Here is a 16501-nt window from a genome sequence, read left to right as displayed (position 1 = left end):
ATGGCCGGCTTCGGCGGCACCGTCGACTCACTCCTGGAGACCTACTCCAAGTGCATGTTGCTGCTGAAAGGCTTGAGGGGCGCAAACAAGAACAGCCAGCCCCGGCAACTCAGGAGACGCATTCGTTCAGACCGGTCCAAGGTGCGAAGTGTATACTCATCGAGGCTGTCGCTGAATGGGACTCGCCTCGAGAAAGGCGATGGTACGTATACCCCGCCATGATGCAAACCTCTCATACTCACCCGGCACCATAGCTGCGGCACGCTCGTCACTGAGGAAGATCATCAAACGCCTGACGTCTGCCATGACCCGACTGCTACGCGTCATGACGAGAACCCAGAACCCCGTTATCGACTACCGGTCTCTGAGGTCGCTGTCCAACTCGTCACGCGTAGATGCGGTCAGAACCATCAATGAGCTCTCTCGACGGCTGAGCAGCTCATCTCTCAGGTCGAGTCCAGGCGCGAGCATGAAAAGAGAGGACAAAAAGAGAACCGAGTCACCTAACAAGAGGTCAAAATCGAAGCGCGCGAAACCTGCCAAACCCGCCAAGGACAAGGCAGAGCCCGTCGTCAAGGAGGGAGAATATCGTCCTTTGCCTCTTCCCCCACCGGGCTCCAGTGCCATGCTCCAAATCGACCCAAAGAAGCGCATCTCACTGGCTACCATGTCATCAGGAAGCACGAAGCTTGGTGAAATTGTCCCTAAGAAGCTCCGTCGACGGCAGTCAGATTATTCGGCGGCATCCGATGAGTTTACCGTGCAGCCAACCTTCCCGTTGAGGCCGTATCTGCCCGAGACTAAGAAGAAGAAGTTCTTGGGATTGTTTGGGCGAGGTTGATGCACCGACGCTTCGAATTAACAAGGAATGCGATCGGAAATTCTGGGTTTGCCGGAGTAAATAATAAGAAGAGAGGACAGGGAAGAGAAGGTCACATGATCATGATTCGTGACAATCCATTCTATCAAGTACGAATGTAATGGAATTCAACGATATTGCAAAGGTACTTCCCAAGGTACTGAAGGATATAAAACAGTCTGAGATAAACCGATGCCTCGCGAACCTGGAACTCCTCCGATTCCAGGAACCCCAAAAACTTAGAATGTGGGCTGCCGGGGCCAGGAAGAGGACGTGGATCGAGCTACATTAAGATATTGAGGGCATCGAAAAAAAACCCAAGTAAGTACCTGACGAGGTACTCACGCGGGTTTTTGGTAAGGAAAGTTACAAGGGGTACAAGTCTCACACAACCGCCGGACGTCACTGGCTGTGCCCCACCATCCACATCTCCATTCTGAGCTGGGCCGCAGCGTGTCTTTACATACAACCGTCGTCTGCCTTGTACTCACGAGACTCCAACGACACCACCACCGTGCCTGAGCAGTCCGCACGCGCTGCAATCTCGTCGCAAGTAGTGCGCCATATACTGCTGCCCCTGGACGCCCCGACCGATCAAACATGCAGCATCACCACTAGACGCCAAAGACTCCGTACATCCCATCGCCCCTCACGATGCCTCCATCAGATCCCGCCGCCAACCTCAGCGCTCTCTTGCGCGCCGCCTCAATTGAGGATCACGAGGAAGTTCTCAAGGCCGCCAATGCATCCATAAAAGCATCCAAGACCGACCTGAATGCCCACCGCACCCGAGTCGTCGCCCTCCTTAAGCTCGACCGCTTCGACGACGCCCTGCGCGCCATCACCGACGGCGGCGACAGGCTCGAGGATGCCTGCCTCCTAGAGAAGTCTTACGCCCTTTACAAGACCGGAAAGCTACAAGAGGCTCGCGACGTTGCCGACTCGAGACCCCAGCGCAGCTTCCGTCACGTTGCTGCCCAGGTCGCCTATCGAGCCGAGGACTTTCAGAACGCAGTCGAGGTATACAAAGGTCTGCTAGACGATCCGCAAGCCGAGGAGAGCGATCTTCATATCAACCAGTTGGCGTCTGTTGCTCAGCTGGAATGGAAGGCTGTCAATGGCCTAGGCGGTGACGGTGCGCCTGTTCCTGCTGCTGCGGATGCAGACACTTTTGAGCTCGCGTACAACATCGCGTGCGGCTGCATTGCTCGGGGAGAGCTCTCCAAGGCCTCTACGCTTCTTCAGCGCTCGCTGAGCTTATGCGACGAGTCTGAGGATCTTTCCGAAGATGACAAGCAAGCCGAGATGATCCCCATCATGGTCCAGCAGGTTTACGTCTACTCTAGGCTAGGCAAGGTCGAGGAAGCCCTCGAAGTCCAAAAGCGCTTGTTCACATCCGAGTATGTGTCGTCCACACCTGCGTATTCGGATAAAACTGACAAGCTGTAGAAACTGTGATGCCGAGTCAAAGCTGATTGCTCTACACAACCAGTCGGCTCTCGCGACTGATGTCAAGAACCCCTACCTGGCCCAGCGTGAACTCGAGTCGGCATCAACCCTTGCCAAGCAGGCTAAGCTGTTCAGGTACCAGGAGAGCCGGTTGAAGCGCAACCAGTCCATCCTCAGCCTTCACACCCAGAAGTTCGAAGGCGTATTCCGGAGTACATCCAAAGCCTTGGCCGGAGCCTCGCCCACCGTGTCCGCCGACACCAACGGTCTGTCCGCCATCAACGCTACGGCCCGCGCCTTGCGCTCCTCCAAGACTGTTGACGTCAAGGAGGTTGTGCCCTTGCTTGAGAAGCGCCCCGCAGACATTGGTTTGCTCCTCACCGTCATCCAGCTCTACCTCGCCGCGAACAACCCCGGCGCCGCACTGTCTGTCCTCGACTCTTTCTTGCACAAGTTGGAGAAGCAGGACACGTCGGACGCCAGATACTCCCCTGGTCTTGTCGCGTTGACCGTCTCCCTCTACAGACAACAGGGACGCCACGGCAGCATACGCTCCGAGCTGGCCAAAGCCTCGTCGTTCTGGGAGAAACGGGACGGGCGCCACGTTGAATCTCTCCTCCGGGGTGCCGGCTCCGAGCTGCTCAAGTCGTCTGACCCTGCTGACCTTGCCGCCGCCGGTGCTGCGTTTGAGAAGCTTTGCCAGAAGTCTAGCGCAGACCAAGTTGCAGCCGCTGGTCTTGTGGCTTCTTTCGCTACTTCTGACGCCGCCAAGGTCAAGCCGTACCTGACGAGCCTGCCTTCCATCGACAGTCTCGTCAGCGGCATCGACGCTGGTCAGCTGGTCGGCGAAGGCGTGGCCACCCTCGCAACACCGTCGAGCCAAGCCAAGAAGCGGCGAATCGACCAGCCGGTCGAATCAACGACCCAGAAGAAACGCAGGAGAAAGTTGCCCAAGAACTACGAGGAGGGTAAGAAGGTGGACCCTGAGCGGTGGCTGCCGCTCCGTGATCGCTCTTCCTACCGCCCCAAGGGCAAGAAGGGCAAGAAGAAGGCAAACGAGTCCACACAGGGTGGCTTCGTCAAGGCAGAGGAGACATTGGAGCTTGCGGGCGGTGCTGGATCGGTCAAGGTTGAAAAGGCACCAACCACGTCGTCAAACAAGAAGAAGAAGAAGGGCAAGAAATAAAGACTAGGACGGCATGATTTATCCTAGGCCGGGTATGTCAATTACGAAGTGAGCCTGTGTAAGGGCATACATGAAAAATTAAAAACAGAAATGAAGTGAACTCGCTGTGCAACAAGTCTTTCTGGGAATTTGTCGACCGTTGCGCGCTCTACTCTACACGATGGCCGTCCGTATCGGCCGTCCTTTTTGTTGACCCCAGTCGCCTCACAATGCTATGCCCAAAGTCCAGTGTCCTTTCCCGCTTAGCCATGAACCCATACATATATACACATCTGCCATTACCTAGATCAATTACACCTCATGTTGTCGAGAGAAAGTAAAGAATGAAGTGGTAAGTGCGTCCCCGTCCACGTATCCCTGTAGTAAGGTCTCTTCCGTGTGTCTCGTGTTTGGCCGACCTGGCCCAACTCTTCGCCATTCCACGTCTCTATGCGAATTCTGCTCATCCGCATCTGCCACTAACTCGTCGGTCGACCCTCGAACTCCCCCGGAATATGGCGTCCTCTGACACACGCATAAGTCTCCACAGTCTCATGCTTGCGGCACCTCGAAACTTGAATGCCTAGGCCTCGACCGCCTGAACGGGGGGACTCGGCAATCGTCGCATCTCATCATCTTTTTTCTCTTCCGCATCCTTCTCCTGTTCTATTGATGTCCCCAGCTGAGGCGGGGGCGCCAACGCAGCACGTATGGGCTGGGGGCTGGCCAACGTGGGGCTGGTTACAGTAGAACTGACCACCGCGACATGATTTTCTTCTTCATCTCCCGATTCGTTCTCGATCGGAGGCAGTGGCGTTCGGCGCCCCTCGGAGAAACTGACCGCGGCCTCGCTCTCGCCATCCGACGGTACTGAGAGCTGGCCTCTAAACGCCGGAGACCTGGAAGCATGAGCCGAAGAGTACTTGCGGTGAAGTTCACGGAAGCTCCTCGCCGTGGCGGTGCTGGCGCTCGCGGCCGACTCTCTGCGCTCTTTGGGCAAGAGCGAGTTGTTCAAGGCCTCGTGAAAGTCCTCCTCCATGCTGGCAGGAGAAGCTGGGACGTCGCGCTGGTCCTGCTTTCGCTGTCTTAGACGCTCTTCTGGAGTTAATTGTTGCAGTTCAGAGCCGAAATTGATAACGGATGCCTTCTTGCCATGGACGACAAAGCTCCCAGTGCCTCTGGTGAGCACGTCTTCGCGGCCCGTGTCTTCTGACACGGCACTAGTGATGGCCTCTTTTCCTTTCCTGCTGCGGTGATGCGAGAGGTGACCGGCACTTTCCCGGAGTGTGCGCTGCAAACTTCGCCGGATCTTGGTCTTGTCTTGTCTATCAATTGAACCTGGAGTGTCGCGTGACTCTGACGCATCCCCAGCTTCAGACAGCGATCCAGTCCGTTTCCTCTCCGGAATCTTGCTGCGAGATTCTGTTTCCAACAACCCTGCTTGCTCGAGGAGAACACGCTCATTGGCATCGACGTCATCATGGTGGTCCTCGGCCATCGTGTCTTCATCCTCCTCGCCCCTCTTCGGGGTAGGATGCTGTTGCGGGCTGTAAAACGTGGGCTCAGCAGACGACTGACTCGAACTTGACCCCGGACGCTTCTTGTGAATTGGCTCTTTCGACTTTGAGACTTTGGAATCCCAAGAATTTTGATGTTTGTGGGGGTTGAAAGTGGCACTCGTAGGCGGGGTTTGGTAAGCATCATTCGTCGGTGACTCGGGTTCGGGCTGAGGCGTCTTAGCAGATCCTTGGATAACGGAAACTGCTGCGGACGAGCGTCGACGCCGACGTCCTACACTCGTCGCTGACCCGGCTTCTAGCATAGGAGGCCTTTCTCGGGAAGGCGACGCCTCACGAGCCTCGTGCCCGTTTTTCGTCGGAACAAGACCCTGGAGCCGCTGCTCTTCGGCGAGGTCCTTAAGAAGGACGTCCCGATGACATCTCGATTTCCAGATGTCCATTCGAATCCACTTGATTTTGACGTCCATATGAGCTGCAGCTGAGAGAACCTGGTCCCTGGTTTTGGCCTGAATTGGTGAGAGAATCTGAAGATGGCGGGCGTTTCTCAAGTGAACTTCCAGCTCCTGCTCCTTAATGGCGATCTCTTCATCCGATTTAGCAACGGCGTCCATCATGGTCTGCCGTCGCTGCGCCTGGATGGACTCGGCTTCCTGGTGGTCTATCTTGCCGCGGACGATACTGACCTCTCCAGTGGGAGTCTGAATGATTTGTGCGGATGCCGAGCTGCCAAGTCTCCTGATACCACGTCGACTTTGGCCCTCGTAGTTACCGCCCACAACACCCCGCATGCGAACACCGGATGTCGTGAAGGCGGCAGCGTAATTCAGCTTGGCAAGCCAGTCGTTCATCTCCTCTTCGTTGTCGGCGAGAAGGACCTCTTCAACAAATGCCCCTGGCCGAGCGTATTTGAAGGCATTCTTGTGTTTCCTATACGTTGAATCCACCAGTGCCACAGCCTCTTTCGTCGGGAGGTATCCATCTGGTTTGAACTCTGGTAGTGGCGGCTTGAACGTGATGGGTTCCCCGTAATAACCCTGCTTGACGTGAGATTCGTACTGATGCATGAGATTCTTGATCCAAGTGGTGTTGCGGAAGAAGTAAAGCTGCGCGCCCGTCAGAATGGCTCCCCATTCCTGCCATGGCGATCTGGTCTTCTTCTTCTTAGCATCCTTCCTCCAGAGTAAACCGACTTTGGTGATCTTGATATCGACAACCCCCTGTGCAGCCTCAGCTGGATTGATAGCGCTCTTTTCGTCACGGAACGCATCCGGGCGCGACCTGGCCGATACGATCTGCAACACGCCGGTTCTGAAAAAGGTCCTCTGGAGCTCCTTGACGTTAAGGTCCTTGGCAGTTCCTAGATAGTTGTAGTGATCCTCGAGCTCCATTACTTCTTTGAGACTTGGGCGCAGTATATCCAGCTTCCCGTCCAAAATGAGCGTGTAGGGGTCAAGAGGCTCGCGATTGGCACGCTTGGCGGCGGCGTCAGGCGTACCGCCCGGAAACAGTGTTTTCCGCTTGGCCCTGTTTGCGATGAGCCGATCGCTACTGAGTTCCAAGTCGTCCTCCACGTGAATAAAAGGGGTATACGTGATGTTGTCGTAGAAGCACCTCAGGATGGGATCTCCTACGCCCTCTCCTTGGGTGTTCTTTAAATAGTCGGGCTGCTGCATCTTGTGCTTGTTGTTCTTGTTGAAGACGTCGGTGTGGAGAATCAGGAGGGAAAACGCAACGAAATAGGCCTGGTCAGGCGAAGCGTAAATGCCGGGATTGCATTCGTGATAACGATTCGCAAAGGCCTGCAGACACCTGTCGATTTGCTGCGTCTCTTTCGGCAGCTCAGCCTCCATCAGCAACTTTCGGATGGCCATATCCATTGGATCGCCGAAGAAACTGAAACGGCGCATGTAGCTGCGTAAGACCGCGACTGAGAAGGGATCGCTTCCCTTGGACAAAGCACTGGCAATGACTCCGCGGCTGAGGATGTCTTCTATGCGGTCGAGGTACTTGACAGGCGTTTCATCATCCAGCTTCTCGGGTAGTGCGATTGGCTCCCGGGCAATTTGCAAAGAGTTGTTCTTGGATGTATTCGATCCAGGCGTAGCAGGTGTCAGGGTGCCTTGCCTTTGGCCCAGGTCCGAATTTTGACGCAGTCTATTGAGCCCGAAGAGATCGCCGAAGCTCTTGCGGCCAACGGAAGTGGACGTCCGACTCGTTCCCGGATCCAAATGTCCATCCATCGAATCTCTGCCCAGAGAACTCATCGTTGAAGACCTGCCCCGACGTTGCAAACGAGCACGAGTTGGAGATGACTGGCCCGAGTGGGTCGAGCCCGGACGAAAGAGTGCTGTGGCTGGCGATGGATTCGGCTTTTGAGGCTGCTGTTCAGGGGCGGACAATTCTGCCGAGTCGGCGCGCGTGCTATAGCTAGATGGCGGCCTCGAGCCTTGGTGAGGCGGACGCGGAGTCGCCTCCCTGGACGTAGACGCAACGATCGGTTGTGCTGCGCCGAGAGAGGACGGCGCCGCGCCGTTTTCTGCCCCATTCGGCTTGCCCTTTTGTGGTAGATGCGACAAGTCGAACATTGGCACTGGTGCTTTGGGTTTCCTCCGACCGAGGCGGAAGAAACTGCTGCTGCTATTCTGCACCGGGGGAGAGTTCCCTGCGGTGCCCGCGGTGCCCGCTGTGGTGGTGGGATAAAGGTGGTCTCCGAAGCTGGCGTCAGACCGCGATGATTCCGACGCTCGGTTGGCGGGAAGCGATAGAGCGGGACCGTCGTGATGGTCCCCGTTCGTGGGAGCTCTCGATGAGGACGGGCGATTGGGTTCTTCGAAGGTGACGAGAGTAGGTCGATTCCTAGAAGCTAGATCCTCCAGGCCCGTTTTTCTCCTGGTCGACTTCCACGTCATGGCGCGACCACCTCCATCTTCGCTGTTTCTCGGCAGCTCGCCGGATCTTCGAAATCGGTCGGCGAGTCGCATTCGTGATTGCTTCTTCTGGGGCACTTGAAAGTCGGCGGTGGGTGCGGTTGTGATGATTTCAGGGGCTGGCGCGGGCGGTCAGCATAATCAAGTTGGCGAGGCGAGGCGCGCAAGATCGCCAAGAAGGGGGTGGAGGTGGCATACGGCGAGGAACAGGGGGAGGCTTCTCAGCCTGCTGTTTCGCTCTCAAAGACAGCTGCGAGTCGGAGGCATTGCGAAATCTCAAGATGGAGAAACGACGGTGCTTAGGTGTCTCTTCCTGAACGGGGGGAGTCTCTGGTCGGGCATCAGGGTCGTCGGGTTCATGTCGGGCGGGAGTTTCGAGGTCGAGGTCGGGTTGCGCAGGTACAGCCAGGGACCCCGAAGGAACTTCGTCAATGGAGGCGGACACGGAGAGTCGAGGAACCTCCTGCTGCTGCGACGGTGGTAATGGTAGCGGTTCTTGCTGCGGTTGTTGGGGTGTAGGTTGTGAGTTAGGATTCGGTTGATCTTGCGGTTGAGGTTGCTGCTGCAGCTGCTGTTGTTCTTCTTCTTGTTGTTGTTGCTGCTTCTGCGGCTGCTGAGGAGGAAAGTGCTGGGGCAGCGGCGGTAGCTGAGGCGCGTCGGCATCAAGAATGGTATGCCGCCTCATGTCGGACTCGCTGACCATGTTGCCGCGACGGCGTAGAAAAGGCATGGCGGCGATGGGTCATGGTTTGCCAGGGATACAACGTCAGAGTGGAAGGATGACGACTGCGGCCCAAGAGGTAGGAAGCCGTTGGATCCGGGGCACTAGGCCATCAGCACAACGGGAAGTCGAACAAGAGGGAAGGCCGCATTGGAGAATAGGGAAGCAGTGAAGGAGACAAATGAGAGAAAGAACGAGGAAGAAGAAGGAAGACGGTCAGCAAGCCGAGGTGAGGTGAAGTCTTGGAAGGGTAGGTGAGGTAAGGCAAAGGTACGGATACGGTGAGGTTAGTAAGGTTAGGTAGGTAGGTAGGTAGGTAGGTAGGTAGGTAAGTAGGTATTAAGCAGCCAGGCGCAGTGCAACGCAAACGACAGGACGACCGGGCATCCTACGATGGGGCAGGCAATGCGGTGCGGTAGCAGTTGCGGTTGGGGTTACAGGGGGGGGAGATCGAATAAGGGAGGGCGGCCGGAGGGACAGGAAGTGGGGGAGAAAATGCGAAATGCGGTTGTCCAAAGTAGGTAAGGTAGGTAGGAGAGAGAAAGAGACGGAAAGAGCGTAATGCGGCAATGCAGCGTCAGGTCTATCAGGTAGTAGGGAGGTAAGCGAGTGAATGGTGGTGGTGAGTTGGGAGATGGCGATGGACGATGGATGGCCTGAAGATGAAGATGATCGCGGGCGACAGTACGAAGTCGGAGCACTTGAAGTGGACAGGGTAGCGACCAAGGACGTAAACGAGGATGAGGGCGAAGACGAAGGGGAAAAGAAAACAATGGAATTCAATTGGCAACGGCAACGCAACGGCAACGGTGGTAGGTACTTGGGCACGGAGCAAGGTAGGCCGGCGTAAGGTAGGTAGGTAAGGTAGGTAGTTAGAGATGGCGTCTTGTTGTGCCGTCCAGTCCAGTCTCGTCTCGAAAGACAGAATTATAATAAAAAAAAAAAAAGAAAAAAAAAAGGAGGGAGACAGAGAGAGAGAGAAGCGCTGGGCCGGTGTTGGTCTGGGCTGAATGGCACTGATGCAGCAACAGGACCTGCACTCCCCAAAAGGATCCATGGATGATGGGCTGTCCGGGCTGATGTGGCCTGCAGTAGGCCGCTGTTAGACTGCCAGCCAGCATGGCATGGCGGACTGAGGTGCCCTCCAGCCCTCCACTCCACTGGGCTGGGCTCAGGAGCACCTCACCTGGGCAGGGCCCGGCACCCAGGGTCAAGCCCAGAGCGGCAGGCCCAGCTCAGCCCAGCCAGCCCACTCCAAAGTGTCCGTCTCAGGGGTCGTCGTTGCTCATGTACCGCCCGCGTTAAATAATGTGGGAGATACATCCGGTGGATCACAGTCAGCCACACTGTCCACGGCCCCCAAAGTCGCGCTGTCGGGCCCCGAGGCTTTGATGGTCGCAACATTGAACAGCCAGGTTTTAAGCCCCTCCCAGCCCCATCATGATCGCTGTAGATCTACAGTGCCAATTACCTAGGATCGTCCCCAAAATGAGCATTCGGAGACCATTGTTTGAACGACCCTGTTACCGGGCAGTCAGTCAGCCCGTTGCTGTTTTATTAATAATTTCTCTCTTCCGCTCCACCTATGACCTAACTTGGCTTCCTACCTACCTACCTACCTACCTTACCTTCCTTTCCTTTTAACCTTGGATGCACATTGAGTATCTTTAAGGTATCATGAACCTCTGTCTCTGCTGAAGGAGTCTTGCATCTGAGATATACAAAATTGGCAGGTAGTTTAAGCTCGGGCAGGCTTAAGATAGACATGGACCTGATATAGGGTACCTTACCTAAGGTTTAGCCGTCAGGAACAAGGATCATACCCTTACCTTGCCTCAATACTCTGTACCTACCAGCGAGTACCGCAGTAAGCGGCTGCCTGCCAAAACAACCCGACGTTGCTTCCCAGGTCCCTGCCGTGCGTGCCCGAGTCGAGGGGCGAGTCTGTTGCAGAAACTGTCGCCGTTTCTCGGGTGCCGCATCTCTCTGATCTTCCGTCTGCCATCACTCGTATCGGCCCGTGTTGATTCGCCTCCTCCCGCCCGCTCGACGACGACAACATCGACGACGGCGACCAGCAAACTCAATAATGCGTCCCTCAGCAGTGCTCTCCCTCGCCAGCGTCGCTTTACTTGCTCCGCCCGCCGACGCCGCCCGGATCGATCCTTATCACAACGACCGCAATGCACCCGCCTCGCTGTTTCCTCTATTGACCTGGTTACGCGACAGCGCCATTGAATTGGTTTTTGGACCCGCGCCCGGCGCCAAATCTGCTGCTTCTCACTCTGCCCACAAGGGGAACAAAGCAACCTTGCGCACAAAGTACAATGACCAAGTCGTTTTGCGCTTCAACTTGACAACTCCCGACCAAGAGACCGCCTTCGCCGAGTCCGCCGCTCGATTGTTCCTCGACGTATGGGCATTCAACCGCGAATACGTCGACGTCCGCCTGCGAAACGACGACATCCCCTCTTTGCTTGGTCTCTTGCCATCCTCCTTGAGGTCTGCTTACTCCACCCTCATACCCGATCTTGCCGCCTCTGTATTCGATACCTACCCAGCCGCCCCCGTCCATGTTCAACGACTGGAAGACCGTCGCTCAGTCCAGCTATCGCATCATGGGGGGGACAATGTCTTCTTCCAAGAATACCAACCGCTGTCTGTAAGTCGCTACCGACTCTCTCGGTCCCTACGCGGTGCACACACGCATGCGGCCGTCATCAATCCCCGAGCTTACCCAGTCTATCTAGGTCATCGTACCGTGGATGCGCTTGACGGAGGCCATGTTCAGCCCCATCACCGAGTTGATCAGCATCGGCAAGTCCTTCGAAGGCCGGGACATCCCCGCTCTCAGGGTCGGCGTCAAAACGCATCGAAAATCTGCCGAAAAGAGGAAGACAGTGGTCGTGACGGGTGGCATGCACGCCCGAGAGTGGATATCTACAACGACGACCAACTACGTCGCATGGTCTTTCATTACGTCCTTTGGGAAGGAGCCGATGATCACCAAGCTGCTGGAACACTTCGATTTCGTCTTCATTCCTGTCGTCAACCCTGACGGCGTCGAGTACACCTGGCAGGTCGACCGCCTCTGGCGCAAGTCTCGTCAGCAGACGGGCATGCAATGGTGTCGTGGTTTCGACCTTGATCACGCCTTTGGTTTCGCATGGAGCGGCTTGGACTCGGAGAACGACCCGTGCTCCGAGAGTTACGGCGGCAACGAGCCCTGGGAGGCAACCGAAGCCATTGCTCTTGCAAAGTGGGCCAAGAACGAGTCACGGGAGAACTCTGAGTTCGTGGGCCTGATTGACCTACACTCCTACTCCCAGCAGATTCTATTCCCCTTTGCCTACTCCTGTGACGTCGACCCACCCAACGTCGAGAACCTTGAGGAGCTTGCAACCGGACTTGCCAAGGCCATTCGTCTCTCCAATGGAGAGCAGTACTCCGTCACTTCAGCCTGCGAGGGTGCTGTTGCGTCCCGCGGCGACAAGACCACCACGCGCCGAATCGAGACGGGCGGCGGATCGGCCATTGACTGGTTCTACCATGAGCTTCATGCTCACTACAGCTATCAAATCAAGCTCAGGGACACCGGCAGCTACGGTTTCCTATTGCCCAAGGATAACATCATTCCTGTTGGCGAGGAAATATTCAACGCAATGAAGTACTTTGGGGACTATCTCCTTGGGAACAATGGTATCGAGAAGTCTACAGGGGTCCCTGCGCAGTCGGAGGATGACTTGGACCGTGGCGTGGAGCTCAAGCGGATGAGACGCAGGAGATGATCATGAGCCCAACATTCGCATGATGCTCATGAGTAAGCCGAGGACGACAGCGGGGGTAACTTTGAAAGGATGAAATTTCTTTTTGTTTAGACGTGTGTATGACTGACAGGCGTTCATGGAAGGTTGATCTGAATTCAAGCACGCAGCGATCGGCATGGGAGCCGTGGGAGGACTATTGTGTATGTGTAGGCATGGGCAGCTGCCCCCAAGAATGTTTTCCAAGCGCTTTGATTACATGAGACACCGGGGCCACAACTACTGGACCTGGCCATCTTTACCAGTCCATAATCATGGCGACAGCAGTGTAGACGGCAGTGAACTTCAGAGCCGTGTCGGTGAGGAAAGATCCGATGGAGCCGCTGCCATCTAGTTAGCTGAGGCTACGGCCATTTGCCTTCACAGGGAGACTCACCGGACACGGCCTGCGGGGCCAGCGGCGCTTGTGTAGCCGAAAGCGTACACGACGCGAGAGAGGGACCAGCCGGCACCGAGGGCGGCGCTGGCGACGGGGAAGCGGAGGCCGGAGATCAGCAGAGCTCCGAGGAAGGAGGGCTGGTTCTCGGTAAAGTTTGCGTGTGCGCGTTGCGCTGGAGATGTCCATCAGTTTGTTTGTCTGCTTGGGGTAGTCCGGCCCACCGGAGGACGATGGTGTATGACGAACCGCAGTTGAACATGTAGGCCTTGCGGTCCTTCTCGGCGGCCTCGTTGGAGGCGTACGGCACCGGGTAAGTGAGGCCGCTGGCCTTGCGGAACTTGCTCGTCAGGAGCACATGAGTAGTGTTGATGAAGAAGGTCGAGGCGGCGACGAGGAGTACGTAACTGTACGGACGCGCCCGAGTTAGCCACTGACTGCGCAGACTAGGTAATGTCGGTTACGACGTCCCAGAATTCTGGGAATCATTGAGCCATCGCGCAAACAAGCCGTTGAGGCCCTCGGCACCAAGCGGACCTGGGGCTTGCTAGCTATCACACTTACCCGTACTCGTCAGGGACCTGCAGCGTGACGGGCATGATGGTGGACTTGGGAGTATGTAACCCAACTAATGACGATGTAAACAAAAATTGATGTGATATATTTAGGCCTGCTGTAGCTGAGAGGTTTAATTGAGCAAGGAAGGGTAGTACAGAGTAGAATATGTTGATTCAAGAAGCTAGGCTATTATATTGACAACTTCCGAGAGGGCTAGCGACTCGGCTCGAGACGCCAGGTGTCTGAGCTCCCCGTCTCTCTCTGCTTCTCCGCCCCGATTCTCCGCTCGCTAAGCAGGCACCTTATTCGAAAATGTCCCTCCGGTTCCCCGTAGCCAGAAAGTCCCTGACGAGATAGACTTCCTCAAACCCACCGCCATTGCGACGGCACGTCTACCTACGCGCCGCCGACGGAATTGGGAAACGGCCACACTCAATGCCCGAGTGCCGATGCGCGGAAATCCGACCAATCAGTCGTCTCAGAAACGGACAATGGTTGACGCTGGAACCTCGGCGGTGCCTTTTTCTATTCCACCGTCTTTATAATACTGGCGGAATTCGAGCGGAGTTTGTTTAGGCGCATTCTGGCTGCGAGACAGCACCAATATCCGACATGAAATCATTAGAATCCGAGCCTCAAGTAGGAACGAAGTCGTCAATGAGGCTATTCGCAGTCTATCTCAGCCCTGCACGCCACTATCCTGCACCCAGAATGTTTGTTTTCCGACAAGTCGCTTACGAAATCAGCACGCCATTTTAACTCCCGCATCACCATCGATGGATCTACCACCGGGATGCTCGGCAAGAGGAAACTGTCACCCTGATTGCTCGGTCAAATTGCCTACTCTGCTGCTGTGTCCCTGGCATTAGCACCGATTTCTTATTTTCGAATTTATCAATCCATGTCACCTTCGAGGAGGGAGGTGGGGGTTGCACAGTTCTTTCACTGGACGAGGTTGTCCCTGCCGTTATTTCAGTTATTTCAGTATCCTTCCGGTCCACATGTGTTGAGATGCTATCCCATCATGCAAGAGAGAAAACGGAGCATCCGACTACCGGTAAACTACCGACTAAGGGCATCCGTCTTCATCCCGTACATCGATCCTCTGGGCGGACCCAAGCAAGCCCAAGTCCTTCAAACACCCGTTTCTCTGCTGTCAGCATGTCTGGCATCATCCCACCCCCCTCGAGGTCTACCCAGCTGCCGTCTAGACGACTGCGAATGCCACTGCTATCGAATTTCAAGTTCTTTTGCTTCTTACAATACCGGCGCAGGTCTCTCTGGAATGTTGTGTCTCCGCTCCATCCCAGAACGGCACAGCCAGCCGTCTTCCACGGGCTCAGTATAATGTCAACTCGACGATGCGGTCTCCCGCTAGTCTGTGCAGAAGATTTGCCCACATCACTCTCACCTGGCTCCTGCCATACGACTAGTGCCTTGTCCAGAGTATCGAAACCGGTTCCCCGGGCCTCATTTCCCTTCCAACCCAGCGGTCGCTGACCGCGCTCGCTATTGTGATTGCTCAAAGTGAGCGTGTGGGTAACATGTCCGCTTTTTTCCAGGCTCACGACGAGCTTCTCAATGAAATGAAGCGTGGCAGATGCGTCGGGGTGGCTGAGGATCACGTCCACGTCCCCGCTGTCCTGCTTGCCGCGTCGATACCCACCCACAATGACCATCTGGTAGTTGGGGCTGAACTTGCGTGCATGCTTCAGGATAGTGTTGGCAATAGACTCGACCTCAGTCCGAGGTATCTTAAGCTTGAACTCGTCGTAAAACTTGACGCCGATTTGCTGAACACGCGACAGGCTGTCCCAGCCGTACTCGACTACGTCGTCCAGCTCTCGCCATCCTGCATGCTGATCAGCGGTGGCCTGCCAGTTCACCTTCGATAACTTACCCTTCCTATAGAAATCGCGAGCTGTTGTGTCCCCAACCCCCCATATCTCATAAAACATCTGTATCACCGACAACTTGGGATCTGCTCGCGTTTCATCTGCCTCGCGGAGCCTGCCAACGTCCTTCCATTCGTGCCACAGCTCGGCAATCTTAGTGCCACAACCGGGCAATCTGGCGACCTCTATACCATTATTAGTGTTATCATCTTCATCATTGGCGTTGAGTGCTCGTTCACCTTGCGGGCTAGACAATGAGTACGGGTACGCCGATATTGTCGCAATGGATGTAGAATAAGCCCTTACTCCTACCTGATCGCCCATCAATTTCCTCGCAGTCCGGATCTTCTTCAGTTCTTCGATGAATGCTGCGTTCGGCGGGTCGACCGGAGTGACTCGTTCACAGGCATATGTCGTCCGGAGAAAGGATGGTATTGGTGGTAATTTGAGAGCCGAGTCGTGCTCCGAAGTTGTCTGTCTGATCAACAAAGGTACGGGTCGTGGACTAGCTGAAAGAGGTGCGCTGGTTCCAGGCCTCGCAAAAGAGCTTTGCTGGGTTTGGGATGTTGCATCGGCCGCAGCTCTAGATAATATGTCACTGCCCTTGGTAGTAGCTGGCGATTCAGTAACATCCTTCTTGCGGCCTTGATAGATGAGATACTCGTGGATCGGGAGGACCCGGCCCTCCCCAAGCGATTTGGTGAGCCAGATCAGCTTCACAACCCGGACGATGCCGGCGTCGTGAAATTTCTTGGAGGATGTCCCCGGACGTCCTGGAAGACCTGCTCTCGTCTTATCGTCATCCTCGGTGTATACAGTCGAATCGCTGTCGCTCAAAGTCGCATCCCACTTCCGTTTTTGGGACCTGGCAACGTCTGCCACCTCCACTGGATCCGTCTGGAGTTTCCTGTGCCTCAGCTCAAACAAAGCTCGCTCCTTTTTAGAGATGTTGCCGAGGATTATTTCCGCCTCGTGAATGTCATAAGTCAAACTTGGGATTTTCTCCTCGAGGTCGTGGAGGCGAGCAGGATCCAAGTGCGTGGGCAACAGAAAAATCGGCGGCAGATCAAGGACCGTTGCCATACTCAAAATCGTCGCTGACTTTCAAGACGTGGGCGACGTCGAGAACGGCGATGTCAAAGAGAGTCGCGACCGGCAGTTCACCCGATTTTTCCCTTTGAATGAGTCGTTCTAGACTGGAAATGTC

At 55.6% G+C, this 16501-nt stretch overlaps 5 protein-coding genes across 5 annotated transcripts; 3 read left to right on the top strand and 2 right to left on the bottom strand.

Annotated features, from left to right (window-relative positions):
• CkaCkLH20_11751 (uncharacterized protein) lies at window positions 1–841 on the top strand (the record flags this gene model as incomplete). Its single annotated transcript, XM_038894465.1, has 2 exons — window positions 1–202; window positions 255–841. 2 exons carry the CDS (start codon window positions 1–3, stop codon window positions 839–841), a joined length of 789 nt encoding a protein of 262 aa, XP_038740313.1.
• Window positions 842–1513: 672 nt separating this feature from the next.
• Window positions 1514–3494, top strand: CkaCkLH20_11750 (SRP72 RNA-binding domain-containing protein; the record flags this gene model as incomplete). The annotated part of the gene is made up of 2 exons (XM_038894464.1): window positions 1514–2259; window positions 2309–3494. 2 exons carry the CDS (start codon window positions 1514–1516, stop codon window positions 3492–3494), a joined length of 1932 nt encoding a protein of 643 aa, XP_038740312.1.
• A 562-nt stretch (window positions 3495–4056) lies between these two features.
• CkaCkLH20_11749 (uncharacterized protein) lies at window positions 4057–8650 on the bottom strand (the record flags this gene model as incomplete). Its single annotated transcript, XM_038894463.1, has 2 exons — window positions 4057–8039; window positions 8119–8650. The coding sequence occupies 2 exons, from the start codon at window positions 8648–8650 to the stop codon at window positions 4057–4059; spliced, it is 4515 nt and encodes a 1504-aa protein (XP_038740311.1).
• Window positions 8651–10730: 2080 nt separating this feature from the next.
• Window positions 10731–12429, top strand: CkaCkLH20_11748 (zinc carboxypeptidase; the record flags this gene model as incomplete). The annotated part of the gene is made up of 2 exons (XM_038894462.1): window positions 10731–11303; window positions 11392–12429. The coding sequence occupies 2 exons, from the start codon at window positions 10731–10733 to the stop codon at window positions 12427–12429; spliced, it is 1611 nt and encodes a 536-aa protein (XP_038740310.1).
• A 274-nt stretch (window positions 12430–12703) lies between these two features.
• On the bottom strand, window positions 12704–16377 carry CkaCkLH20_11747 (DNA polymerase lambda; the record flags this gene model as incomplete). Its single annotated transcript, XM_038894461.1, has 7 exons — window positions 12704–12788; window positions 12842–13016; window positions 13091–13248; window positions 13406–13469; window positions 14811–15251; window positions 15300–15479; window positions 15894–16377. 7 exons carry the CDS (start codon window positions 16375–16377, stop codon window positions 12704–12706), a joined length of 1587 nt encoding a protein of 528 aa, XP_038740309.1.
• Between the last annotated feature and the right edge of the window lie 124 nt (window positions 16378–16501).

This window comes from Colletotrichum karsti, assembly GCF_011947395.1.
Source record: "Colletotrichum karsti strain CkLH20 chromosome Unknown Scaffold50, whole genome shotgun sequence".
NCBI lineage: Eukaryota > Fungi > Ascomycota > Sordariomycetes > Glomerellales > Glomerellaceae > Colletotrichum > Colletotrichum karsti.
This window is presented reverse-complemented; position numbering and strand designations above follow the sequence as displayed.